The sequence below is a fragment of the Agelaius phoeniceus genome, chromosome 19 (assembly GCF_051311805.1).
Source record: "Agelaius phoeniceus isolate bAgePho1 chromosome 19, bAgePho1.hap1, whole genome shotgun sequence".
NCBI classification, from domain to species: domain Eukaryota; kingdom Metazoa; phylum Chordata; class Aves; order Passeriformes; family Icteridae; genus Agelaius; species Agelaius phoeniceus.
This window is the reverse complement of record NC_135283.1, coordinates 11,016,679-11,043,678: the sequence shown is the minus strand read 5'-3', so window position 1 is coordinate 11,043,678 and position 27,000 is coordinate 11,016,679. Positions and strand designations below refer to the sequence as shown.

Below are 27,000 nucleotides of genomic sequence, written 5' to 3'. Positions count from 1 at the left end.
ACATCACTACCACCACCACCATCACATCACCACCATCACCACCATCACCATCACATCACCACCACCACCATCACCACCACCATCACCACCACCACCATCACCACCATCACCACCATCACAACATCACCACCACCACCATCACCATCACAACATCACCACCACCACCATTACCACCACCATCACCATCACATCACCACCACCACCACCATCACCATCACATCACCACCATCACCATCATCACCACCATCACCACCATCACCACCATCACCATCACAACATCACCACCACCTCCACCACCACCATCATCATCACCACCCCACCACCACCACTGCCACCATCACACTACCACCACCATTGCCACCACCATCATCACCATCACACCTTCACCATCATCAACATCACCACCACCAGCACCACCATCACCATCATCACCATCACCAGTATTCCCACCACCACCACGCCAGGAGAAGATGGCCCTGCTGCTCTGAGTCCCAGCTGGAGCAGGAGCAGGAGCAGAGCTGCAGGATTGCTCCTGGCACGTCTGTGCTCTTGGCAGTGAAGCAGCAAATTCAGAACTTGGCTCCCCCAGCTGATCTTTTCCTCTCCTTTGTGATACTGTGTAGCTGCCTTGGTGCTTAATCCTCCCAATTAAGGGCAGTGAGAAAGATAATTCTCATCTCCTCCCTTTTGCAAACATGACAATCTGCAGGGTGGGACCAGACAGCTCTGCAGCATTTCAAGTTAAAAAGACAAAAAGCAGCAGACAGAGGCATTTACCTTTTGGCAAGCCAAAGGCATCTCTAAGGAAGATGGGTTTTAAATCCATACTGTGTGAAAGAATTTAAATTACATACTTAAAACTCCAAATATTGTAAGCTGTTTGTCTGGAAAAACAAGAGGAATATCCTTTGTTTATTAAAAAATGACTTTGAAAAGGACCTGGCTGGCTCCTATCGGAAATACAAAGGAAGTATTTCTTACTCTGAGATGTCATCATACATTTATTTAAAGCTTTAATTATATGTTTTGGGACATCATCTACGCCTGAACATTTATCCACTGCAGTTGTCTGGAAGAAGGAGCTTTTTTTCCCCCCCATCTTTAAATAGTAAATGAGGCAAATTATCTCATGGTAATTCCAAATGGTAATTTGGTTCCTCTGGAGCTGTCAGTGGCCTATCAAAATAGTATTTCCAGGTTAATTTTAGGAACACATCCACCCTTTCCAGAGGGCTGGGATGAGTTCTGCTGAGCCCTGGGGTGGGAAGTGATGCTCACCTTCAGCCCAGGGACCCTGGCTGGGCAGGAAGAGCCACGAGCCAAGAAAGCAGAACATGAGGAGATGAGTGTGGGACAAGCTCCAGCAGGATCCCCCTTGCTCCAAGGGACCCCAAGCCATGGACGAGCAGGGAAGCACCACTGTGGCATTATGGAAGCACCACTGTGGCATTATGGAGCACCACTGAGTTGTTCTAAATAACACCAACAGTGATTTTGCATTGCAGCCAGCTGGGAGCTGGCAGTCCCAACCGCTTTGGGAAGGATTGTAGCACTTCAGTTTATTACACATTAATGGGATTGATTTATTATTTTTTTGTTTCTTTTTAATTAGCCTCATTAAAAGCCAAACAATCTTCCTGCAGAGCATGCAAACAACAGGGGCACGGGCCCAGGCACTGCTGGTTCCTGGTGCCTTTGTCCAGAATTAGCGTTGCAAACCAGGGAAGATTTATTAATGGCCCCTGGGAGAGATTAGCAGTGGGGAAAGAGCTCAGGGAGGATTAGGAGCCAAACAGGTATCAGCCAGTTTTTGGTGGAGTGTTTGTCACAAGTTGTTCTTGGAGCTTGAAGTGGGTGTCCTTCAACAGGCTGGTAGCCACGGAGCAGGGCTGGGGATTCATCTGGGTTTGCTGAATCCTGAGGCAATCTTTTTAAAAATAAGTTTAAAAAATAGAAGAAGAAGAATCCTATTGTCAGTCCCAGGCTGTTGCTCCATCTGGGGTTTATGATGTCACTGTCTGGGGGAGCTGCCAGGTCACCTGGCCCTGGAGGGGCTGAGGAGCAGGGTGTCCCCAGGCAGAGCGTGCAGCTGCACACACCCTTTGCTCTCCCCTGAGCCACCTGGCAGTGAGCTGGCACTCATTTCCCCCTGTTCACATCCAGCTTCATGTCCTGGAAGCTCCTTCTCTCCTCCTGAGAAGGATCAGCTCTGTGGCTTCCCATCCCTCAGACCCCAACCCAGCACCTCTGAGCAGAGCCCCTGCCTGCCCCACACCTTCCCAGTACAGCACCCTAAAATTTCCCCTCTCAACATCTCATGTCTGGTCTGGAGCCTGAAGGCATCCAAGTGCAATCATTTTACCAATTTTGTCCCCAAAGGGCATGGAAGGGGGGCACAGCTGCTGTCCCCAAAAGCCAAGCAGTGTGGGGAGCACATCCTCTCCTCCCACTGAGCCTTGCTGGCCACAGCAGCACCAGCTGCACTTTGTGCTTACAAATCTTCTGTGGAAAACACATAAAATTTGGTATTACGAAAAATAATAAAAAGAAAAAGAAGTTCAGAGCAAAACCCTTCAAACCTGAAACCCAAACTCTTCAAATATCAAAAGACTGCGCAGTTTTGAAATTGTGTTTCTAAAGGAGAGTAAGAACTGTCTGCCAAACACCAGAAGACCGAGAGGACAGGTCTGTCTGAGGTCCCTGCAGCCACCACGCAGCCCAGGGGATTGTTTTATCCCTCCTTCTGGATCAGAGGAGCATCTCAGACACCAGGACATGCTCTGCCAGCAGCCCCTGCCATGTTTTGCTCAGTCCAACCCCCGGCACTTCCCAGAGCCTCCCCTCGCCGTGCTGCTCGGGCCGGCTGAAAACGAAACCTTCTCGCTCTTTGTGCAGTTTATTTTCTGTTCTCCCTTCAGCACAGAGCCGGAGCCAGCCCAGTCTGGTCACGCTCCTCCAGTTTCTCCGGCTCTCCCCTCCTTGGCCGCTGCCTCAGCCTGTCCCTGGCCGGGCTGCACTCCCTGCTCTCCATCCCGCAGGATGCTCCCAGCCCAAGCTCGTCCCCACGGCCCAGCCGCTCCCAGCAAACTGCAGGGAGGAGTTCCCTCAACTATAGGGGTTTTTTTTAAAGAAATTAAAAATATTTTTTATAATTTAAATAATTATATATTTTTATATAATTATTATTATATAAAAATATATAATTTTATAATAATTATAATATATTATGATATATAATTAATCTATTATATTATTATATAAATAGTAATTTATAGTTATTTTTAAATAATTATATCTATATTATATAATATATGTAATATATATTATATACATATTTTATAAATATATATATTATGTATATAATATATATTTTAATTTATATATAAATCTATAAATAAATGAATATATACATACATACATACATATATATATAAATATATATATATATATATTATATATATATATATAAAATGCCCGGGCACCCCGCACGGCGCACAATAATAGATATAATTAATACATTATGTTATTATATAAATAGTAATTTATAGTTATTTTTAAATAATATTATTTATATTTATTTTTAAATAAAAGCGGCCTCTGAACCATCTGCCAGCCCCAGTACGGGGAGGTCAGAGCCCACCCGAGCCCTGCCCGCAGACACCAGAGGGGTTCCAGCACCCCCTCTATCCTCCCCGTTCCACAGAGCCCCCGGCGCCCCAGCAACACCCAGCACCCTCCAGCTGCTGCCAAAGCTCTCCGGGGCTGATTTTCCCCCTTCGGGAGAGGGGACGAGATCCCCGAAGGAGCTGGCGGGGGCCGCGCCACCTGCGCGGGGGCTGCGCTGGGCGGGCGGGCGGCAGAGCCCGGGGCCGTTCGGCTCGGTCCCCTCCGGCACCGGCACCGGCACCGGGCCCGTGTCCGGGGGAGGCTCCCCGGCCGCCGTGCCCCCACCCCCGCTCCCCCTTGCCGGGCCCCGAGCGCCCTGCCCGGTCCCCGCCCCGAGGTGCCCGCACCCCCCGGCTCCGCCGCTCGAGCTCCCCCGTGCGCTCTGCCCCGGGAGCCGCCGCCGCTGTCCCCATCCCCGTCCCCGTCCCCGTGCCCGTCCCCGTCCCCAGCCCGCACCGGCCATGCCGGGCCCGCGGCGGGACCGCCCGGCCGTGCTGCTGCTGCTCGGGGCTCTGCTGGCCGCCGATCTTTACTTCCACCTCTGGCCGCGGGCGCGCCGGGAGCTGGGCAGGGTCTCCCCGGGCTGCCCGTGCCCCGCGGCCCCCGCCGCGCCGCGCCCGCCGCTCTCCCGCGCCGCCCCCGCGCTGCGCCGCCTCTTCGCCCACCCGCTGTACCGCGCCGCCCCGCCGGGCCCCGCCGAGCCGCTGCTGGGCGCCCGCGAAGCTCTGCGCTACTACCGGCGGAAGGCGGCCCGATGGAACAGGTGCGTCCCGCAGCCGCGGATCCCCCGCGCCCGGCACCGCGCAGCGCCCGCGCGGCCGGCTCCAGGGCACCGCGCACCGCGCAGCGCCTCGATACCCCCTTCCCGGGCATCTCCTGGGCACCTCCTTGCTGGGCATCTCCTGGGCACCCCCTTGCTGGGCATCTCCTGGGCACCCCCTTGCTGGGCATCTCCTCCGTGCCCGACACCCCCTTCCCGGGCATCTCCTGGGCACCTCCTTGCTGGGCATCTCCTGGGCACCCCCTTCCCGGGCATCTCCTGGGCACCCCCTTGCTGGGCATCTCCTGGGCACCCCCTTCCCGGGCATCTCCTCCTTCCCCGGCACCCCTTTCCTGGCTGTTTCCTGGGCACCTTCTTGCCCGACACCCCTTTCCTGGGCATCTCCTGCACGCCTCCTTCCCCAGCACCCCCTTCCCGGGTATCTCCTGGGCACCTCCTTGCCAGGCACCCCTTTCCTGGCTATTTTCTGGGCATCCCTTTCTTGAGCACTCCATGCACCAGCGGCTGCTGGCACTGCCTTCCCTTCCCGGACATCTCCTGGGCACTCTTTTTCTGGTCATCTCTTGGGCACCCCCTTCCCGGGTATCTCCTGGGCACCTCCTCCTTCTCCAGCACCCCCTTCCCAAATATCTCTTGGGCACCTCCTCCTTCCCCAGCACCCCCTTCCCAAATATCCCCTGACCACTCTGTTCCTGGGCACTCCCTGCCTGGACAATCCCTGTCCTCGCAGCTTCTGGGCACCCCTTGCATGATCCCTCGCTCCCTGGGCACCTCCTGGGCACCCCATTCTTGAGCACCCACTGCAGGAGAATCTCCTGGCCACCCCCTTGGGTGGGGTTCTCCTGGCACCATCTCCGTGCACCCCAGGGGTGTCTTCTGAGCACCCCTGCATGGGCACCCATGTCCTGGATATCTCCTGAATACCCCTTTCTTTCCTGGGTGCCCCTTGCATGGGCACCCCCTTCTCTGGTATCATTTGAGCACCCCCTGCATGGTCACCCCCTTCCCTGGCATCTCCTGGGCACCCCCTGCATGGTCAGCCCCCCTTCCCTGGCATCTCCTGGGCACCTCTTTTTTGGACTCCCTCATGCATTGGGATCTCTTGAGCACCCCCTTCCCAGGCATCCTCTGTGAGTGCACCTGCTGCATGGGCACCCCCTTTCTGGGCACCCCCTTTCTGGGTACCCCTGCCCTGGCATCCCCTGGGCACCCCCTTTCTGGGCACCACCTTTAAGGGCACCTCCTGCCCTGGCATCCCCTGGGCACCCCCTTTATGGGCACCCCCTTTCTGGGTACCCCTACCCTGGCATCCCCTGGGCACCCCCTTTCTGGGCACCACCTTTAAGGGCACCTCCTGCCCTGGCATCCCCTGGGCACACTCTGGCCAGGCACTCCCTGTATGGGCACCCCCAGGCACCCCCTCTCTGGACACCCCCTCTCAGGTACCCCTCCCTTTCTGGGCAGCTCTCCTGGGCACCTCTGTCCCTTGGGTGTCCCTTGGGTGTCCCTTGTGTGTCCCGTGGGTGTCCCCTGGCATCCCCAGTCCAGCTTGGCCCCCCCAGTCTGGCTCTGTGCGCTCACCCCTCCAGCCCCCCACGGGCTGGGTGAGGGGCTCTGCTGGGATGCTCCTTCCTGGGGTGTCTCCCAGAGCCCCAGAAAAGGGGATCCCCAGCTCAGAGCCCTCTTCCTGCTGCCTCTCCCAGCCCAGCAAGGAGGAAACTCCCTCATCCCCTGCTCCTGGGGTGGCACTGTCCCTGCCCTGTGGTCACTGCCTGGTGGGGACAGTGACCCTCAGTGCCAGCTCCAAGCATTGGTTTTCTGTACCTGGAATCCCTGATCTCACCCCCCTCCCACGAGCATGCAGCACCCCACAGCTGCTCCCTGCACCCCCAGAACTCCTGCACAAACCTGGATGCAGCAGAGCACAGAGCTCCTCATGGCATCACCTCACCCACTGGCCCCTCTGTGGGACAGGACACCTGCCAGGGGGTGACAACCTGTCCTGGGGCCCCCAGGAACCCCTGTCCTGGCACCTCCCCACTGCCCAGGTTTGGTTTCCCCCACTCCTCCCATCCCCTGTGGCTGCCCAGGCAGGATTCCCAAGTGCTCTCTCCACCTCCATCCCTGTTCCTCCTGCTCCTCTGGGACTCTCCCAGCGCTGGTTCCACGTGAGATTTGCTGCAGGAGGTGATGGGAAGCAATAATGGAAGGAACAGGGAATGACCTTCATGGCCTGAGCAGCACCAGGGTCTGGAACCCCCTCAGTGCTCAGCCAGGGCCACCCCTGCCAGGCTCTTCCCTGTGTCCAGTCTGGATCCTGTTGAATCCTTTGTCACAGCCCTTGAAATCCATGGCTGGTGGGTTTGAGTAGCCCTGGCTGTGCCACAGACCCACCCTGGGTGCATCTCAGAGCTGAGCACTGCCTGCTGAAGCCACCAGCATTTGGATACCAAGGTGGATATTTCCCCAGCAAAACCCTGGTGAGAATTGGGGATTTCAACCAAAGCAGCTCACAGCTTGAGGGCACCATCAGAAACCCTGGGCACTTGCTGCAGCCTCCCTTGCACCATCAGAAACCCTGGGCACTTGCTGCAGCCTCCCTTGCACCATCAGAAACCCTGGGCACTTGCTGCAGCCTCCCTTGCAGGAGAGTGAGAAGTCTGCACTCTCCAGTTTTAAAAGATGTTAAAAGATGGGATTTGTGCTGCAGCCATGGCTGCACTTTGCCTCCTGCCCCAAGGTTTGGCTGTGCTGTGACTGTGAGGAGCACTGTGATGCCTTTTGTCCTTGATTGGCTTCACTCTGCACCTCCAGGAAGGAAAGAAGGCAGAGAATTGATTATTCCTCACTCTGAAGTAAAATATTTGATGCTCATAAGTGGGTGAAACCTCCAGAGAGCGCAGGCTGAGGTGACACAACTGCTCCTGCAAAAACCTGCCAAGAACCACCAGTGCTGCAAATTGAACACATAATCAGGGGGCACTCGCCAGAGCTGCTGGATTTTTTAATATTGTTCATTTGCTGTGGGCACAGAGGAATTCCTGCCTCACCTGCAGAGCCCGGGTCCTCTCTGATGTGGCCACAGGGTCCTGGTGGGTCTCAGGAATCACCCATGGCTTTCTCTCCCACTGCATGGGTTCGACCAAGCTGCTGCTGAGGACTGAAGAGCAAAAACTCCACAGCAGCTCCTCGTGCAGAGCCAGGCAGCAGAGACTCAGGGCTGGGTGTGCATGGGGTCCTCTCCTCACCATGACAGGATGGCAGCACATTTCTCCATCAGCCCTGCATGTGGGTGTTGGCAGAGCAGCTCTGGGAGCAGCAGGACTCTGCCCTGAGTGCAACAAGCTGCAGTTTCACCCTGTTCCTCCAGCACAGCCTTCATTTCTGCAGGCAGACGGACATCAGCTGGAGCTCTGTCCATCTGCTCTGTCCAGGGGCTCTGCCAGCTGGAGCAGCCCCAGCACATCCTGTTGGGACACCCATGGCCAGAGCGTGTCCCCCTCCAAACCAGCCCTGTCTGCTCCCAGCACCTCAGGATGCAGAACCAGCTGGGGGTGCAGGAAGGAAACAGAAAAACAAGAAAACATCCACACTTCTTCAACCCCCCCCCCCCCAAAAAAAATCCCTCAAAACTCCAGAGCTTATTTTCATCCTTGAAGGAGCAGCTCCAAAACCCCAGACTCAGGATGCTGGTGGCCTGAGCAGCGTCACCCCACGCTGTGCCTCCCTCCCAGCCCAGCAGAGAGCTGAAAGCCAGGGCAACCCCAGAGCTATTTATGGCAGGCTGGAAATGAACCCTGCTTTTGTATCATTATGCCTTTTGCAGAGATCTGGCTTTTTCCAGGGAAATATTTCAGGAATCCTGAAGGAAGCTGAGAGAGCTGTATTTTGGGTTGAAAGGCTGGGAAAGGACTGGCTCAGCCTGGGCAGCGACCATGTGGATGCAGGGCTGGGATCTGCCTCCCCTTGCATAACCACTGCATTTTTTTCCCCCTCAGTAATGCCTTGCTCACCCTGGGGGAGCAGCCTGTGTGTGTGGCAGGCAGGAGAGCAAATATGGTAAAATATTTGGGCAGCTTCCCTAGGGAAAAATCCTGAGTCACTCCTGTCCATGGCACTGGGTTTGTCATCCCTGGCTGTGCCTGGGTTAACACCTCATTTATTAATTCAGGCTTTATTAATGCCTCACCATTCATTAAGGTTGTGCCTCACTTAGCCATGGGAAGGGCAGCAGGCTGGGGGTCAAGGCATTTCTGCTGGAGCTGATGGCACTCCAGGGCCATTTCCAGGTGCACAGGGAATTTTCTGCTTCCTGTGCATGGTAGTGCTGATGGCATTCCAGGGCCATTTCCAGGTGCACAGGGAATGTTCTGCCTCCTGAGCAGGAGGAGGAGCTGATGGCACTCCAGGGCATTTCCATGTGCACAGGGAATGTTCTGCCTCCTGTACATGGTAGTGCTGATGGCATTCCAGGGCCATTTCCAGGTGCACTGGGAATGTTCTGCCTCCTCTGCAGGCTGGAGCTGGTGGCACTCCAGGGCATTTCCATGTGCACAGGGAATGTTCTGCCTCCTGTACATGGTAGTGCTGATGGCACTCCAGGGCTATTTCCATGTGCACAGGGAATGTTCTGCCTCCTGTACATGGTAGTGCTGATGGCACTCCAGGGCCCTTTCCAGGTGCACAGGGAATTTTCTGCCTCCTGTACATGGTAGTGCTGATGGCATTCCAGGGCCCTTTCCTTGTGCACAGGGAATGTTCTGCCTCCTGTGCATGGTGGTGCTGATGGCACCCCAGGGCTATTTCCAGGTGCACAGGGAATTTTCTGCCTCCTGTGCATGGTAGAGCTGATGGCACTCCAGGGCCCTTTCCAGGTGCACAGGGAATGTTCTGCCTCCTGTGCATGGTAGTACTGATGGCACTCCAGGGCCCTTTCCTTGTGCACAGGGAATTTTCTGCCTCCTGAGCAAAGAGTTGGTCAGGGAGGGCAGTGCTCCAGCTCCCTCTGACCATGCACACGTGGATTTTTCATGCTGGGGCTGGCCCAGTCCAATGGAAAGACAAACAGACTGGGAGAGGGAACAGGCACATCCAGCCTGTCTCTCCAGCTCTGAGAGGTCTCCCAGGATACCACTGTGTAGGAAATGAATTTGTGGAAAACCCTCAAAGCCTGACAGAAGGCTCACATAGTGTGTGTGTGTGTATGTAAGCCTTGAGATAAGAAATGCTGACTTAGAAATTCTGTGGAATAAGACATAATCGAGAGAAAAATACAACTAAAAACAATTTTCAAAGGATAGTATTGATACATTGTGTTATAAATGTTTTAAAGCTAATCATCTAAAATTACTCTTCACAAGTCTTACTACAATGTACCTTTCATATTTCTATTTTTCTAAACTATCTACTTTCATTTGCAAGGCTATCCTTTAAAACTTCTTTTGAGTTCAATTTTTCTCTCAATCATGTCTGTCTTATTCCACAATATTTCTAACATTTCTTATCTCAAGGTTTACATACACACACACACACTACATAAACCTTCTATCAAACTTTAAGAATTTTCTACAAATTCATTTCCTACACCACTGGAACACTTCTGGGAGGGTTCAAGCCTTGCTCACAGCCAGATTAACCCCCCTGCTCAGCCTGCTTGGATGGAGAAGGGTGATGGAAAATTGATGGAAAAATCCCAACCAAGCCCCAGCTGCTGGGCTGAGCAGGGAAATAAAGAAACCCCCAGGAGCCCTTTGCATCCCCAGAGCCATTCCTTGGCTGGTAAATGTCCTGGCCATGGCCAGACCTCTCTGCTCAGGCTCTGATGGGGCCTGGCCAGGCATGTGGCACTTCCCCCTGTCCATCCAGCCTTGGTTAATGTCCTACTCCTTATCAGCCCCCAGCTCCTGTTTGCTTTCCTGCATGGATCCTGGCACTTTCAGTGCAAACTGAGCTTCATTTTCCCTTTATCAGGACTGGCTGCTCCACACACATGGGCTGGACACTGTTCATGAGAAACCAAAGCTCTGTCCTCTCTGCTGGCTGCAATCAGGGACCTTTCAGTTGCCAGCCTTGGAGTCTCTGTCACTGCTGAGCAAGAAATGACACAAATTCACCCCGAGGCTGGTTAGCAGGAGGAGAGCATTTAACACCAAAAATCCTCTCTTTTACAGACAGATTCAACACATTCTACTTGACTGGCTAACTAATAAAACCATCTTTCTCACAAGCAGCCCTTTAGAAGAACAGAAAAGCAGAGGAGGAAGACACCACCTGCAGGTCGTTTATACTAACAAGTTACCATCGTTTTTCTACAACTCCCTAAAAAAGTCTCACAAGCCCACTGTGAGAAAACAAAGCCCATTCTCTCCCTTTCTGGCCAGGCTGTGGCATCCACAGGTCTCCAGGCTGAGGGAAATGCTGATCCAGTGGGGAGATGGTTTTGGGTTATTCCTGAACTTGAGAGGCCCCTTCAGCTCCACCTGCCAAAAAAGGGTGGGGTTGAACCTTGGTTTTTAGAGATCATGGGCAGGATGCTGCCACATGAGCTCATAGCATCCCCGCTCTCTGGGAATTTGGTCACAGAGGCAATTTGCAGCTTTTAGTGATTTTTTTTCCCCCCAAATTCTGGGAAAACCTCTCCCAGAGATGGTCAGAGACTCAGACCATCTCAGCCATTTTTAAGCCCTGCTCACAACCAGATTAACTCCACTTCTCAGCCTGCTTGGGTGGAGAAGGGGGATGGAAAAATCCCAACCAAGCCCCAGCTGCTGGGCTGAGCAGGGAAATAAAGAACCCCCCAGGAGCCCTTTGCAGCCCTCAGTGCCATTCCTTGGCTGATAAAGTTTGATAGGAGGTTTCCAATATATGTGTGTGTATGTAAAGCTTGAGATAAGAAATGTTGACTTCGAAATATTATGGAATAAGACAGACATGATTGAGAGAAAAATTGAACTAAGTTTTAAAGGATAGCCTTGCAAATAAAAGTAGATAGTTTAGAAAAATAGAAATATGAAAGATACATTGTAGTAAGACTTGTGAAGAGTAATTTTAGATGATTAGCTTTAAATACTATCTTTTGAAACTCGTTTTTAGTGATTTTTTCCCCCAGCTTCAGGGAAAAATCTCTCTCAGAGATGGTCAGAGATTCAGTTTCCCCTTCCCCATCCTGTGCTCTGCTCCTGGCATCCCCCAGGCTCAGAGAAGGGAGCCTTTCCACATCCCCATCCCAGCACGCCTCTCTTGCAGGAGTAAGACTTCTGAAGAGTAATTTTAGATTATTAGCTTTAAAATATTTATAACATATCAACACTATCCTTTGAAACGTGTTTTTAGTGATTTCTTCCCTCATCTTCAGGGAAAAAACTCTGTCAGAGATGGTCAGAGACTCAGTTCCCCCTTACCCACCCCAAGCTCTGCTCCTGGCACCCTCCAGGGAGCTTTTCCATCCCCATCCCCATCCCCATCCCTCCTCTCTTGCAGGAAACACAAGCTGTACGAGGAGGAACTGAAACTCTCCCATTTCCACATCTTCATCCTCATCCTCAGAATGTCTCTCTTGCAGGAGGCACAAGCTGTACCAGGAGGAGCTGAACCTCTCCCTTATCCTCATCCCCATCCCTCCTCTCTTGCAGGAGGCACAAACTGTACTGAGAGGAGCTGAACCTCTCCCTTTTCCACATCCTCATCCCCATCCCTTCTCTCTTGGAGGCAGCAGGAGCTGTACCAGGAGGAGCTGAAACTCTCCCATTTCCCCATGCCCATATCCAGAATTCTTCTCTTGCAGAAGGCACAAACTGTACCAGGAGGAGCTGAACCTCTCCCTTATCCTCATCCCCATCCCTCCTCTCTTGCAGAAGGCACAAACTGTACCAGGAGGAGCTGAACCTCTCCCTTATCCACATCCTCATCCCAAGAACATTTCTCTTGCAAGAGGCACAAACTGTACCGGGAGGAGCTGAACCTCTCCCTTTTCCCCATCCCATCCCCATCCCTCCTCTGTTGCAGGAGGCACAGCTGTACTGAGAGGAGCTGAACCTCTCCTTATCCTCATCTCCATCCCTCCTCTCTTGCAGGAGGCACAAGCTGCTCCCATTTCCACATCCCCATCCCCAGAATGTCTCTCTTGCAGGACACCCCAGCTATACTGAGAGGAGCTGAATCTCTCCCATTTTCACATGCCCATCCCTCCTCTCTTGCAGGACACCCAAGCTGTACCGGGAAGAACCAAACCTCTCCCATTTTCACATCCCCATTGCTCCTCTCTTGCAGGACACCCAAGCTGTACTGAGAGGAGCTGAATCTCTCCCATTTCCACATGCCCATCTCTCCTCTCTTGCAGGACACCCAAGCTGTACCAGGAAGAACCGAACCTCTCCCATTTTCACATGCCCATCCCTCCTCTCTTGCAGGAGGCACAAGCTGTACCAGGAAGTACCGAACCTCTCCCATTTTCACATCCCCATCGCTCCTCTCTTGCAGGAGGCACAAGCTGTACCGGGAGGAGCTGAACCTGACGCTGCCAGCCCCTCTCCCTCTGCGTCCCGAGGCCGCCTGGCTGCAGTTCCAGCTGGGAATCAGCCGGGATGGGCTCTACCCCCGCTCCAGCGCTGCCGTCAGCCGGCTGCTGCGGGACCTGCGGGACCTGCCCACCATCAGCGCCGGTGAGAACACAGGGCTGGGGATGGGGATTGGCTCCTTGGAGCCTGCCAGGGTGGCAGCAAAAGATTTTAAAGTCATAGACAATAGAACAATGGTCTGTGTATTAATGCTTGTCTAGAATAACTCCCTAAGCTACAGAAAAGTTTATCTAGTGAGATATTAGGAAGTTTGAAGGTTAATAACGGAGCTCTGTGCATTATGTTTGAAGGCTCACAAGCAGGTATTGTATTTGAAATAAGCAAGCATTGTTTAACCAAAGGCACCTGTGCTTACAGTGGTTGGATAGAACTACTGTCAATGTGCTTCTGCTTTGTGTGATTGGTCAAAACACTCATAAAGTGAGTTGTGACATTAAGTTCTTGCTCTGCTGCCTGAGATGTGAGCTGATGGCACCTTCCCATTGCCATAACCATGGAATGGGGCTGATGCTGGAAAATAAACCAGCTCAAGGCTGTTCCCAGCAGTCCCATCCCATTTGTGATTTGTACAGAGCCCCCAGCCAGGGATGTGTTGGGACTGTGGGCTGACAGTCATGAGATCCTGTGCAGTTGTGTGCAGAGCTGAGTGCTTGGCAGATTCAGTTTAGATGGAATGTAACAGAGTGTAATATAATATAGAATAATATAGTCTATTAAAGTAATTAATTACCCTTCTGATAAGAGGGACTCAGGTGCATCATTCTCTCCCCTCACTGGGGATGCCTGTGGATGCTGGTGGGGTCTCACTGCTCCTCCTGCCTTGCAGACTACAGCCAGGATGAGAAGGCCCTGCTGGGAGCCTGTGACTGCAGCCAGGGTGAGTGTGCCACCTGAGGTCCCCACCTGCCATGCCCAATGCTCCATCCTCAGCTCGGCCGGGGAAACGCCAAGCCAGGCTCTGCTCCCTCCCATTAACCCAGCAGAGGCTGGGACCACAGAGCATGGAATTATTCCAGCTGGAAAAGCCCTCTGAAACCATGGAGTCCAACCCGGGGCCACGTCCAGGCTTTTTTTAACACCCAGGGGTGATAATTGCACCACCTCCATGAGCAGCCTGTTCAATGTGGGTGTCAGGACACCAGGACAGCACTGGTTTCTGCTGGGGAGGGAGGGAAAAGTCCCCAAGGGGATGTGACAGAGGGGCTGAAGGGAAATCTGCTCTGTGGCACAAGGGGGAGAGGAAAATAAATGGGAGAGGAGAGAGGAATAGCTGGAAGGAGTGAGGGGATGCACCCATGGGGTTGGAAAGATGGGTTGTGCTGGGGGTGTGACTGGGGTGTCACCAGGAGTTAACACCCCATTTCCAGGAGTTAACATCTCATTTCCCAGGAGTTAACACCCCATTTCCCAGGAATTAACACCCCCATTTCCCAGGAGTTAACAGCCCATTTCCCAGGAATTAACAGCTCAATTCCCAGGAATTAACAGCTCAATTCCCAGGAATTAACATCCCCTTTCCCAAAAGTTAACACCCCCTTTTCAGGATTTAACATCCCATTTCCAGGAGTTAACACCTTATTTCCCAGGCAGTTATTATCCCATTTCCCAGGAGTTAATACCCCCTTTCCAAGAGTTAATACCCCCTTTCCTAAGTGTTAACATCCCATTTCCCAGGAGTTAACACCCCCTTTCCCAAAAGTTAACACCCCATTTTCCTGGAGCTAACACCCCATTTTCCAGCAGCTAACACCCCATTTTCCTGGAGCTAACATCCCATTTCCAGGATTTAACCCCCATTTCCAGGAGCTAACACCCCTTTTCCCCCCCAAGTGGTCAAGCCCAGCGGTGTGCACCTGAAGCTGGTCCTCAGGTTCCAGGATTTTGGGAAAGCCATGTTCAAGCCCATGAGGTAAGGCCAGCAGAGCCCCCCTGAGCCCCTGCAGGGTGGGCTGGGACCCTCCTTGGCACGGGAAGGTCCCAGCCACACCTTCCCTCTCCTGCTCTCCCTACCTGGGGAGTGAAAAGGTTCCATTATTTTTCATTTTTCTTGGCTGCTCACACCACCCCAGGAGCACACATGGGTAAACACCAACATTCCCACACTGCTGTTGGTGTTGGAAATGTCTCAGTTCATGGGTGCCAGGTGGAGAAGGACCTTGGCACCCTTGTTCTCCTGAGATCTTTGCCATGAGGGACTGCTGCTCCTCCTCAGCAGACTTTGGGGCTTGCCTTGTTTTTCCTTGGATTCCCCAGGGTGTTTCCAAGAAGCAGCCACCAAACAGGGGATTTAAATGCTTTATTTGCAGCTTTATTTGCAGCAAATAAATGCTTTATTTGCAGCCCCTTGGGACTCTTGACACCAATTCCCTCTCACTTTACTGTCCATGTGTGACAGGGCAGCTGGCAGCACGTGGGCTGGGATAATAAATGCTCACCCAGGAGGAGCCAGCTCCTCTCCCCTGGGCTTCCACCCACCTCTGCCCAGGTCCTGGAGGGGAAGGAGAGCACCCATGGCCTGCTGAGCCAGGAGGGATTTCCTGTGTCCTGACCCATTTCCCAGAGTTAACACCCCATTCCCAGGAATTAACATCCCATTTCCCAGGAGTTAACATCCCCATTCCCAGGAGTTAACATCCCCATTTCCCAGGAATTAACATCCCATTTCCAGCAGTTAACACCCCCTTTCCCAGAGGTTAACATCCCATTTCCCAGAGGTTAACATCCCATTTCCCAGGAGTTAACATCCCATTTCCCAGAATTAACCCCCATTTCCCAGGAGTTAACACCCCCATTCCCAGGAGTTAACATCCCATTTCCCAGCAATTAACACCCCCATTTCCCAGCAGTTAACACCCCCATTTCCCAGCAGTTAACACCCCCATTTCCAGCAGTTATCATCCCATTTCCCAGGAGTTATCATCCCATTTTCCAGGAATTAACACCCCATTTTCCCAGGAGTTAAGGCTGAGCATCAAATCCCTGTGCTGCACCAACTGGGGCACTGTGTGCCAGCCAGAAAATGGAATTAAATGGAGCTCCCACCTCAGGGATAGGAGAGCGTCAGACCTGAGCCCTCCTCTGCCTCCAGGGGGATGTGACAAACACCACCTGAAACTTCATCCTAGGAGGGTCTAAGCCCGTGTCCTGTCCCATTTCCCAGGAATTAACCCCCCTCTTTCCCAGGAGTTAACACCCATTTCCCTGGAATTAACACCTCCTATTCCCAGGAGTTAATATTCCATTTCTCAAGAGTTAACACCCCATTCCAAGGAGTTAACCCCCACTTTCCCAGGAGTTAACACCCCCTTTCCCACTGTGTGCCAGCCAAAAAATGGAATTAAATGGAACTCCCACCTCAGGGATAGGAGAGCATCAGACCTGAGCCCTCCTCTGCTTCCAGGGGGAAGTGACAAACACCACCTGAAACTTTGTCCTAAGGGGGTCTAAGCTCTTGCTGAAGCAGATTTAAAGCCCCAGTCAGCTCTTCTGCCTACCCCAGGGTGCCAGTGCTGCCTCCTGGCTCCAGCTGGGCACTGAGCCCTTGGGCTCTGACCCTGTCCCCAATGTGGCCACACAGGGGCTGTCCCTGTGCCACCCCTCAGTGTCCAGGCTGCCCAGGGCTCACCCCCTGCTTTCTCCCAGGCAGAAACGTGAGGAGGAGACTCCTGAGGATTTCTTCTACTTTGTGGATTTCCAGCGGCACAACGCGGAGATCGCTGCCTTCCACCTGGACAGGTAGGGCTGGCACTGCCCTGGCACTGCCCTGGCACTGCTGCTGCTCCTTTGGCCACCAGGGCTCTGGGGAAAGCCCTGCAGAGAAAGAGACAGGGAAAGGAAATTTCCAGGAAATGAAATTTCAAGGAAATTTAAAGGAAAGGAAATGAAATTTCAAGGAAATTTCAAGGAAAGGAAAGGCAAGGCAAGGTGGGGGAAAGGAAAAGGGGGAAAGGAAAGGAAAAGGAAGAAGAAAAGGAAAATGGAAAATGGAAAAAAGAAAATGAAAAAAGAAAAGGAAAAGGGAAAAGGAAAAGGGAAAAGGAAAAGGGAAAGGGAAAGGGAAAAGGAAAAGGGAAAGGGAAAAGGGAAAAGGGAAAAGGGAAAAGGGAAAAAGGAAAAGGGAAAAGGAAAAGGGAAAAGGGAAAAGAATCCTCCAGCAGATCCTCCTGGCTCTCATCTGACACCCCAGAGTCTGCTTTGCCTTGGCCACTGCAAGAGCAGGTGCAGTCCAGGCTGGAACAGGTCAGATTCTCACCTGGCTGTCACACATTGTCCCCCCCCTGCATCCAGGTCCAGTGTGAGCCTGGGCACAGCCTGGGTGTCCTGCTGCTGGGGAGGCACACACTCCATCAGCAATCAAGGTGTGCTTTGGGTTGATAACCTGCAGCAATGCGGTTTTAAGCCCTCAGATAATGAGCAATTAACCTGGCACCTCTTCCCAGCAGGGTGTGTGTTTAATAAAATAAAAAATTTCCTTCTGAAAAGATGAGGGCAGCAGCCTTTCTCTCCTCTGAGCACCAGCTCTCTGATGGTCAGGGTGGGTGGAGATCTCCAGTTTCCATAGGACAAGCAGGACTAAATTAAGTCCTGCAGCTCACACTCTGAGAAAGGGAACAAAGGGAGCTGAATTCCCTTCCCAGCTCTGCCCCAACATCCTCTCAGTGACTCTGCTTGACTCAGCCACCACCACCTCGCCCCCGCAGCTCCACTGCCACAAAAATGAGGCCAGACTGCTTTTGTGAAGTGCTTTGTGGTTTTTAGAGCTGAAAGATGCTGGATAAAAGCAAATATTTTCTTCTCTCTGAACATTGCTCAATAAGTAGCAGGCTAAATCCTGTTCTGTGCCCAATTCCCAGGGCAGGGGGCATTACCCAAGGAGCCAAGCAGAGCATTAGCCAGCTCTCCCCATTTACTGACTCAGCAATCAGCAGCAGCTTCCCATTGACTGCCAGGAATGCTTTCCTGCCCCAGGCTCTGAGGTTTTTAAGAGTATTTTTGAGGAATTAGCTGGGCATGAGTGCCTCTGGAGGAGGGGGTGCCTCCTCAGCCACATTGTACCAGGATCAACATCTTTGCTCTGTGTCAAACCAGCATTGTAGAGGGGCCTGAAGGGCTGCTTTGGCCCTTGGAGCCAAAGTTTGTGTGCAAAGGGTGGGAGAAACCAAGGCAATGTTAGGGAAAGAGACAGGAATGCTGGAGAACATCCAGACTGTTCCAGACAGCAGCTATTAAAATACCAAAATCCAAACAGAGCCACATTACATTTTGGCCCAGGGGGGGTTTTTGCTGGAAAGACTCTGGGTGCAGCAATCCAAAGGCTCCTGGGTCACTGGTGGAAGGGGCAGGGGCAGCACCTGCCACCCCACAGTGCAGCAGCAGCAGCATCCCTGTCCCCTCTGTGCAGGATCCTGGACTTCAGGAGGGTGCCACCCACAGTGGGGAGGCTGATCAACGTCACCAAGGACATCCTGGAGGTCACCAAGAACGAGGTCCTGCAGAGCGTCTTCTTCGTGTCACCAGGTGGGCAAAGGCCGGCTCAGGATGGGGAAAATTATGGCCCCAGTTGGCTTCAGGGTCCCTTCACAGCTGACCCAAAGCTGTGGTGTTCAGCTGTGGGAGGAAGGGCAGGGGCTGCAGGACTTGTGCTGTGGTGCAGAAATTTCTTGGGTTAATTTCTTGGTGAATTTCTTGGGTTAAACGTGGACAAAGACTTGGTTGAAGCAGAGGTTCCCTCCATCTGAAATCACCTACCAGATCTACTCATTTGGCCTTTTTTTCTTAACCTTTCCCTACATTTGGCCTTTTTTTCTTAACCTTTCCCTTAGCACAGGACCCAGATTTGTGATTTGGCAGCTTGACATCCACGCCATGGATGCTTTGGGGCTTACCTTCTTTTTCCTTGGATTCCCCAGAGTGTTTCCATGAAACAGCCATCAAACAGGGGGTTCTAAATTGCTCTGCCTTCATTTGTAGCCCCTTGAGACTCTTCCCATCTGCTCCTCCTCACTCCATCCCTGCCACAAGAAACAATCACTGTCCCATGGTGGGGAAATGTGGCAGCAGCTCTGTGGGCACAGAGAGAAACACAACTTGCCCAAGCATTGTCCTGGGAGAGGCTGTGAGAAGATCAGAGAAAAGAATGGGAAACAATTCTCATCTTAACCTGCTGCACCTGGTATTGTGATCATGTAGGATGTGTTACAGAGATTTGTTTACCAAAGGGTGGTTTCTTAATTAGCCAATGGTGATGGTGTTTTTAGTAAAGGACCAATCAAATACATCTGTAGTGAACTAGTCTATAAAATCAATGGGTTTCTTAATAAAAGATCATCAACCTTCTGTGACACACAGAGTCTATACAACTTCTTACCCAACCAGAGACCTGCTACAAGAGAGGGAAAGACTCAGCCCTGGCCAGCTTGCACCCTGTGGTATCCTCTGAACAGAGAGAGACACACAGACTTTCCCAGGATTTTCCTGAGGAAGGCTGTGAGAATGCTCAGAGAAAGAATTAAAGAAGAATTGAATTAAATTAAAGAATTAAAACAATTCTTCTCTTCATTTGCTGCACCTGTTGTTGTGCACACACAGAATGTGTTATGGAGATTGTTTACCAAAGAGAGGTTTCTTAATTGGACTCTGATGATGGTGTTGTGATTGACAATTAGATTGACAATTAGGTCAAAGCTGTACTGAGCTGTCTGGTGAGGGCAGTGGGTTTTTCTTAGGGGTCAAGTGTAGTATAAAATAATAAAGAATCAATTGCAAGAAAGCAATTGATCAGCCTTCTGCAATCATGGAGTCAATGCAGGTTATTCCCCTTTTAGGGTTTGCTGCCACAATAGCACCTTCCTGAAGACTACAGCCCCTTTTCCCTGTGTCTTGGTTTGGAAAGACAGGTCCTTGCTAAGGAAGGCAGGAGCCTCTCCTGAAATGGAGAATGTGAAAACACTCTCTCCAAATTGCTATAAATTTTAAATTAAGGGGCTCTCAGGTAAAAAATATGAGAGCAGGAATAACAGTTCTTTAATAGGGAAGAAAATAAAAGGATAAAATGAACAATGCAGTAAACTAAAACAGCACTGACAGAGTCAGAACACAGCCTGACACCCTGTGGGTCAGGGTGCTGGCAGCAGAACCATTGGAATTGTGGCTGCAGCCCTCCTGGAGCAGGGATCCTGTAGAAAAGGGTGCAGTCTCTTCCTCTGATGATCCAGTGGAAGAAGAGGCAGCTGCTGTTCCTCTGGAAATCCAGTGCAGAAGCTGTGCTGGTGTTCCAGAATCTCAGATTATATCCAGGTAGGAATGCTTGGCTGCTGTTCCAGAACCTCCAGATTATATCCAGGCAGGAATGCTTGGCTGGTGTTCCAGAACCTCCAGATTATATCCAGGCAGGAATGCTTGGCTGGTGTTCCAGGATCTCCAGATTATATCCAGGCAGGAATGCTTGGCTGGTGTTCCAGAATCCCCAGATTATATCCAGGCAGGAATGCTTGGTTGATATTCCAGAATCTCAGATTATATCCAGGCAGGAATGCTTGGCTGCTGTTCCAGAACCTCCAGATTCTATCCAGGCAGGAATGCTTGGCTGGTGTTCCAGAATCTCCAGATTATATCCAGGCAGGAATGCTTGGCTGGTGTTCCAGAACCCCAGATTATATCCAGGCAGGAATGCTTGGCTGGTGTTCCAGAATCTCCAGATTCTATCCAGGCAGGAATGCTTGGCTCCTCCCTCTGGGCTCACATCTCCCAATGGGATGCTGCAGTTCTTATCAGCCATGCAGGGACATTCAATGGCCTCTTATCAGCAGATGTTCCGCCCCAGAGGGAGGAGTGAGTGTGGAAGAGATAAGGAAACTGCCCTATGAACAGAAGACAACTGCCAGACAGAATAGAATAGAATAGAATAGAATAGAATAGAATAGAATAGAATAGAATAGAACACATCTTGCCTTGCAATCTGGTTCACCCTGTTTTCTGCTCTCCTCCCAGCCAGCAACGTCTGCTTCTTCGCCAAGTGCCCGTACATGTGCAAGACGGAGTACGCCGTGTGTGGGAGCCCCCACCTCCTGGAGGGCTCCCTCTCTGCCTTCCTGCCCTCCCTCAACCTGGCCCCACGCCTCTCCATCCCCAACCCCTGGATCCGTTCCTACTCCTTCGAGGGAAAAGAGGAGTAAGTGGGTAAATGAGGCTGCTCCCCATGTCTGCACTGCAGGGCACGGACATACGGACAGAGCTGCAGAAATAACCCAGGCCAGGGTTCAGGGAGCCCATAATTAGTGTAAGAATTAGTGTAATAACCCTTAAAGCCATTTGCTGTGAGAAGATCAGAGAAAAGAATGAGAAACAATTCTTATCTTCACTTGCTGTGCCTGGTATTGTGAGCATGTAGAATGTGTTATGGAGATTTGTTTACCAAAGGGTGGTTTCTTAATTAGCCAGTGGTGATGGTGTTTTAAGTAAAGGACCCATCAAATACAGCCATGAAAAACATCCACTGGCACACCAGGAGGCACTGTCCAATGGATCAAACCCCTCTAGAAAGTTCTAACAGCTTTTCCCACATTTTTTGCTGCTCCATTGGCTGTGTTTCAAATCCAGTCTCCTGCATGCACAAGGGGAGATTTATTTCCTCCTCCTGTACATCTTCACATGGAAGATGGGGTTTGGGGTATTTCTGGGACGTGGCAGAAGCAGCTGAGGGTGCCTCCTTTTCTCCATCTCCTGCAGGTGGGAAGTGAACCCACTCTACTGCAACACAGTGAGGGAGATCTACCCCTACAGCAACAGCAACCGGCTGCTCAACATCGTGGACATGGCCATATTTGATTTCCTGATAGGTAATGATGGAGGGAAAGTCTTTCCTTTTCCTTTCCTTTTCCTTTCCTTTTCCTTTCCTTTTCCTTTCCTTTTCCTTTCCTTTTCCTTTCCTTCTCCTTTCCTTCTCCTTTCCTTCTCCTCTCCTTTTCCTCTCCTTTTCCTCTCCTTTTCCTCTCCTTTTCCTCTGCTTCTCCTCTCCTCTCCTCTCCTCTCCTCTCCTCTCCTCTCCTCTCCTCTCCTCTCCTCTCCTCTCCTCTCCTCTCCTCTCCTCTCCTCTCCTCTCCTCTCCTCTCCTCTCCTCTCCTCTCCTCTCCTCTCCTCCACTGTGGGGGCACAGGGGAGCCCCCAGACCCACCCCAACAAAGGGAAAGCAGCACCTTGGGCACCTCCAGCATGGCAACAAATACTCCATGCAGAACTGAAAGAAATCTTGGGATAATTTAGCCAATTCCCTGCAAGGAAGGCAAGCTGTGTCCCTCTGTGTGGCCTTTGCAGGGAACATGGACAGGCACCACTACGAGATGTTCACCAAGTTTGGGGATGATGGCTTCCTCCTGCACCTGGACAACGCCAGAGGGTGAGGCAGGGGGAGGTGGGGAGGAGGAGGAGGAGGAGGAGGAGGAGGAGGAGGAGGAGGGCAGGCTCTGAACTCTGCTTCACCCCCCAGGTTTGGGCGGCATTCCCACGATGAAATCTCCATCCTGGCCCCGCTCTCCCAGTGCTGTGTGTAAGTTCCAGCTGCAGATTCCATCCCAGGAATGTCCGGGCTCCTGCTGTCACTGGGGAGGTCACCCTGGCCTGGCTCCCCCCAGCAGCTCAAGAAGGACCCTGCCAGTCCCAGCCAAGGGGGGCTGGATGCTGGAGCAGGGGAATCACAAGTGGATAAACATCCACTGGCACACCAGGAGATGCTGTCCAATGGATCAAACCCTTCCAGAAAGTTCTAACAGCCTTCCCCAGCCCATCAGCATGAGGGGCTCTCAGGAAGCACAGAAATCTCCATCCAGAATCCTGGTGGAACTTTGATGCACTTCATCAAGCTTCCTCTTCTCATGGCATGAAGGAGAAGCTCATAATTTTAACCCTGTGTTCTCCTTTCATTAGTTCACATAAACCAGCAGCTGCAAGTTAAATTTAAGAGGCAGAAGCAGCTGCTCTTTCCTAGAGTTTGTCTTCAGGAGATGTGGAGCCTTTTTCCTTGCTCTACCTGCTCCTTCTCCCCCTCAGGGTGGTAACTGCACTCTCCCCACACACCTTTAATTTCAAGAACTGTTATTTGCACTCAGCAAGTACTTTCATTTCTAATTGCAGGCTTGCAGGGAATCCTTCTCTTGAAATTTTGTGCAGTTTGAAATTAACTCTGCCTCTTAATTTGACCTTTATACCATAGTATCCACAGGTCACAGCATTCCTATTCTTCCAGATCCACCTCCCAGAAGCTCCTCTTAATTTAATAATTGTAAAAGGCAGGACTTGAACACCTTGTCATAAGCAAATAAGGGCCAGGAACAGCATAAAAACAACTTGTGCTGCCTGAGGGAGACACACAAACCCTCATTTCCCACAAGAGCTGACCCATTTGGAGAGGGAGAGCATCTAAAACCACTTGGGAAGGAAGGGAAGAGGTTTTGCTTGAGTAAGCACACAAAGGCCACAAATTTCAGCCTGCCCTGACTGCCAACCTGGACTCAGCCCACCGAGTTTCCTCCTTGCTCTGACACCAAGCTGAGCCATGAGAGCAGGAAAGCTCCTCCAGCCAGGAGCACTGGGAGCACAGGGGTGCTGAGAGCAGGCTGTTAAACCCATCCACCTCATTCCCAGCTGAGTTCTGCTCCCAGCCTGGCTTCCAGCAGATTTGGGTCTGTTTTATCTGCCTCTCCCAGCTCCCAGCCTGTCCCACACGTTGAAGCCTGCACGTCTCCTCTCCCAGACCACGAGTGGCACAAATACACCATGCCATGAGGTGACCCTTTCCCTGAAAGCATCCAAACCCTGCTGCAGGCACAGCCAGGCCTGCAAGCAGCCCCAGGCAGGCTGCTGGAGTCCCTGGAAGGGCTTGGGGTGAAAGGTTCAGCAGTGCAACCCAGCCACAGGGTCACAGCCCCCGCGGGAGCGCAGCGGGGCTGGCGGCAGCGTTTCCATCTCAGCCCCGTCTGTGCTCTGTTTGTTTGTTGTGTAACTGTTCCAGCACTCCATCAGCTGCTCCTCACGGGTCACAGCAGCCCTCTCTCCACCTCCAAGCACTGCTGGGACCAGAGCAAACACAGCTGGTGTTTACCCACAGCAGCTCCCGGGCCGAAGGACAGCGCACAGATCCTCGTTCACATCTGCTCTGGGCACAGCTTCCCCTGGCAGCAGCAGCAGCAGCAGCAGCACCTCACAGCTGGGGTTTAAAGCTTCCTTGTCAGCCCTCACACTTGATCAATTGATTCTTTTACGTTTTTCAGGGATGTTAATGCAGGAAGGGGATGCCTGGCCCTGTGGGAGCAGCATCCTCCTTCCCTTGTGCCGCTGCCCACACACACCTTGCTCCACACACACTCCTGATTTAGATTGGATATCAGGAAAAAAAATTCCTGGAAAGGGTAGTAAAACATACTAGTAGGGTAGTAAAACATTGGCAGAGGCTGCCCAGGGAAATCATGGAGTCACCATCCCTGGAATTCTTCAGGTGATGTGTGGATGTGGCACCTGGGGACGTGGTTTGGTGGTGCTGGGACAGCAGCTGGACTTGATGATCCTAAAGGTCCTTTCCAACCTTAGTGATTGTCCCCAGCACCTGGAACAGCCACAACCCTTTCCCAAACAGCACATGGCCTGTTGGAGCTGCAGAGATCCAGATCAACATTCCCAATGGATGCCCTGCATAAACAACAGCCTAAAAATACAAATTCTTGGGCTGCCTAAAATGGATCTGACTTCACCTTTTTCCACCTGAAAATTCTGATTGGGCTGAATCCAAATGGCTCCATAAACACGGACCACTTTGTTTCCAAGATTCAAAGGGCAATAACTACAGCCACTGATTTATTTCAGTATTATACATGCTGAAGTCAACACATTTCTGCTGAGGATTAAACAAATGATTTCAGAACACTTCATTTCATGCCCAGAAGCATTCCAAGATTGCAGCTTTTCATCCCATTTTCTGTCAAAGCAAATCACATTTGAACCTCAGTACCCCCTAAGGTGAAAAGTCACAGTTACATCAGCTCAGGGAAATATTCCCTCTTTTTGCTCAGAGTTTTGACAGAAGATATTTTCTCATTCATGTCTTTTCATTTACCTCCCCCTCTGCTCCCATCTCATCAATGTCATCCTTGGGGAGATGGTACCACCCTGCAGGAACCTGGGGAACTGGGTCATCTCTGACTCACTCACTACTGAGAACTTCAATCATGTTTTTCCTCTCTGCTGACAGAGATTTGCAGAACAAATACTCTGGGAAAACAAAGGGAGAAGTAGAGGTTGCTGTAAAAAAAAAAAAAAAGAATTCGTGAATTCGTTACCTTCCAAAATTAAAATTACAGAACTTCTGTTCCAAAATTCTTTCAATTCCTTCACCCATCCCTGCCCTGCTGCTGTCAAGGAGCTCAGCTGCTCTTGCTGGGAGGCATTAAATTGTTGATTTGTTGTTGTTGTTTTTTTTTCCAGAATAAAGAGGACGACGTGGCTGCGCCTGCAGCTCTTGGCGGAGCCCGAGTACCGGCTCAGCGAGGTGATGAGGGAATCCCTCCTGCAGGACCCCCTGGCCCCTGTGCTCACCGAGCCCCACCTGCTGGCCCTGGACAGGCGCCTCCAGCTCATCCTGGAGGCCGTGGGGAAGTGCATCCACACCTTTGGAGAGGCCACGGTGGTGGCCAACGACACCACGCAGCCCCAGAGCCCTGCAGTGCACAGAGCCAAGCTGGACACTTAGGGCCAGGAGAACCCTGCCAGGCCAGTGGCAGCTCCAGCACTGCTCATTTCCACCCACAAACACTCCCAGAGACTCAGAGGGGAGATGGCAGAAGATCAAGAGTCACCCGGGCTCCTCTGCTGGTGTTTAAGCAGAGCTCCTGTGCTCAGGCAGTGCCTGTGGCTTCGGCTGATCTCTACACCCCAAACACAGCTCTGGGATGGAAAAGCTGGGATCTCCAGGTCTGGAGCTGGCCATGCCCTTGGGAGGCTGAAGGAACACCTGACCTTGGTTTGCTCAACCTCCACAGGGGTCTGAGAAGGACATGAACTTGAGCTGAGGGTGAGGGTTGAATAAAGAGATGCCAAGAGCATTTTCCTCTTAGTCAGTTTTGTTCTGTGGTCAGAAGTGTATATTTGAGAAATACCTGCCCCTGGCACAAGACAGGGCATTGGTCCATTCTGACTCTGTCAGTGTTGTTTTGGTTTACTGCATTGTTTATTTTATCCTGCTCAGACCAGGGGGCTTTGTGAGAAGCACAGTGAAGGTCAGAAGACTTTCAGAAAGATGTGACAGCAGGCTCAGAAACACAAAGAGCAGAGAACTCAGAGCTGGCTGCAGCTGCAGAGTCTGAAAGCAAAAAAGTTACAACAGTACAGCAAGCAAGGACATGAAACAATAGTTTGAATTTTAGGCTTGGCCAGGATGGATCTTAAGGCACTGCACGTGCTCACTGTCAGGAGCAGTGACACCCCAGGCCACACCGACATGTGCATGTCTCACAAAGCCTCACTGGCACTGAAACCACTTCTCTGCCCTGCCTGAAGGGCCAGTTTGGATATAGAACACAGGCAGGTGCTGCCTTGGATCCCAAGGGAGAAAACCTAAACTAAAAAATCCATGCTGAAAATCAAACCATTCTGAGACACAGGACTGTATTTACAATTCAGGAACCCATTTCTGGGGAAAACATTTTGTCAGAGTAATCTATCTCTATTTTGTCACAGGAATCTATCTCAGGTCATCTCCTCATATCTTTTAAAATAATTTACTCCTCATAGCTTTTAAAATCGTTTAGGTTGTCATAATTAGCTGGAAAATAGAAATGGTATCCCCATCTCTGCCCCTCTCCAGGTCTGTGCAATTTGAGGAGATGCAACAGAAACTGGGGACCAAAACAAAGCATGGGGAGGGAATTTTCATGGGTGTTTCAGTTCCCAGCTGACCCTTCACCTCCCAGCAAGAAGGCTGAAGAATAACTG

General features: G+C 51.6%; 1 protein-coding gene across 1 annotated transcript; it reads left to right on the top strand.

Annotated features, from left to right (window-relative positions):
• Nucleotides 1-3,917: 3,917 nt before the first annotated feature.
• On the top strand, nt 3,918-26,113 carry FAM20A (FAM20A golgi associated secretory pathway pseudokinase). Its single transcript, XM_054645117.2, has 11 exons — nt 3,918-4,429; nt 12,926-13,107; nt 13,850-13,900; nt 14,854-14,932; nt 16,666-16,758; nt 18,425-18,540; nt 21,013-21,193; nt 21,751-21,860; nt 22,336-22,417; nt 22,508-22,567; nt 25,495-26,113. Exons 1-11 carry the CDS (start codon nt 4,128-4,130, stop codon nt 25,757-25,759), a joined length of 1,521 nt encoding a protein of 506 aa, XP_054501092.2. The 5' UTR covers nt 3,918-4,127; the 3' UTR covers nt 25,760-26,113.
• The last annotated feature ends 887 nt before the right edge of the window (nt 26,114-27,000 follow it).

Bases quoted from the DNA above. Each gene is read 5' to 3' on its own strand.
- FAM20A (XM_054645117.2), top strand. From the start codon at position 4,128: ATGCCGGGCCCGCGGCGGGACCGCCCGGCCGTGCTGCTGCTGCTCGGG. The intron at 14,933-16,665 runs GTAAGGCCAGCA...GCTTTCTCCCAG, and splicing joins GCCATGTTCAAGCCCATGAG to GCAGAAACGTGAGGAGGAGA. The intron at 22,418-22,507 runs GTGAGGCAGGGG...TTCACCCCCCAG, and splicing joins CACCTGGACAACGCCAGAGG to GTTTGGGCGGCATTCCCACG.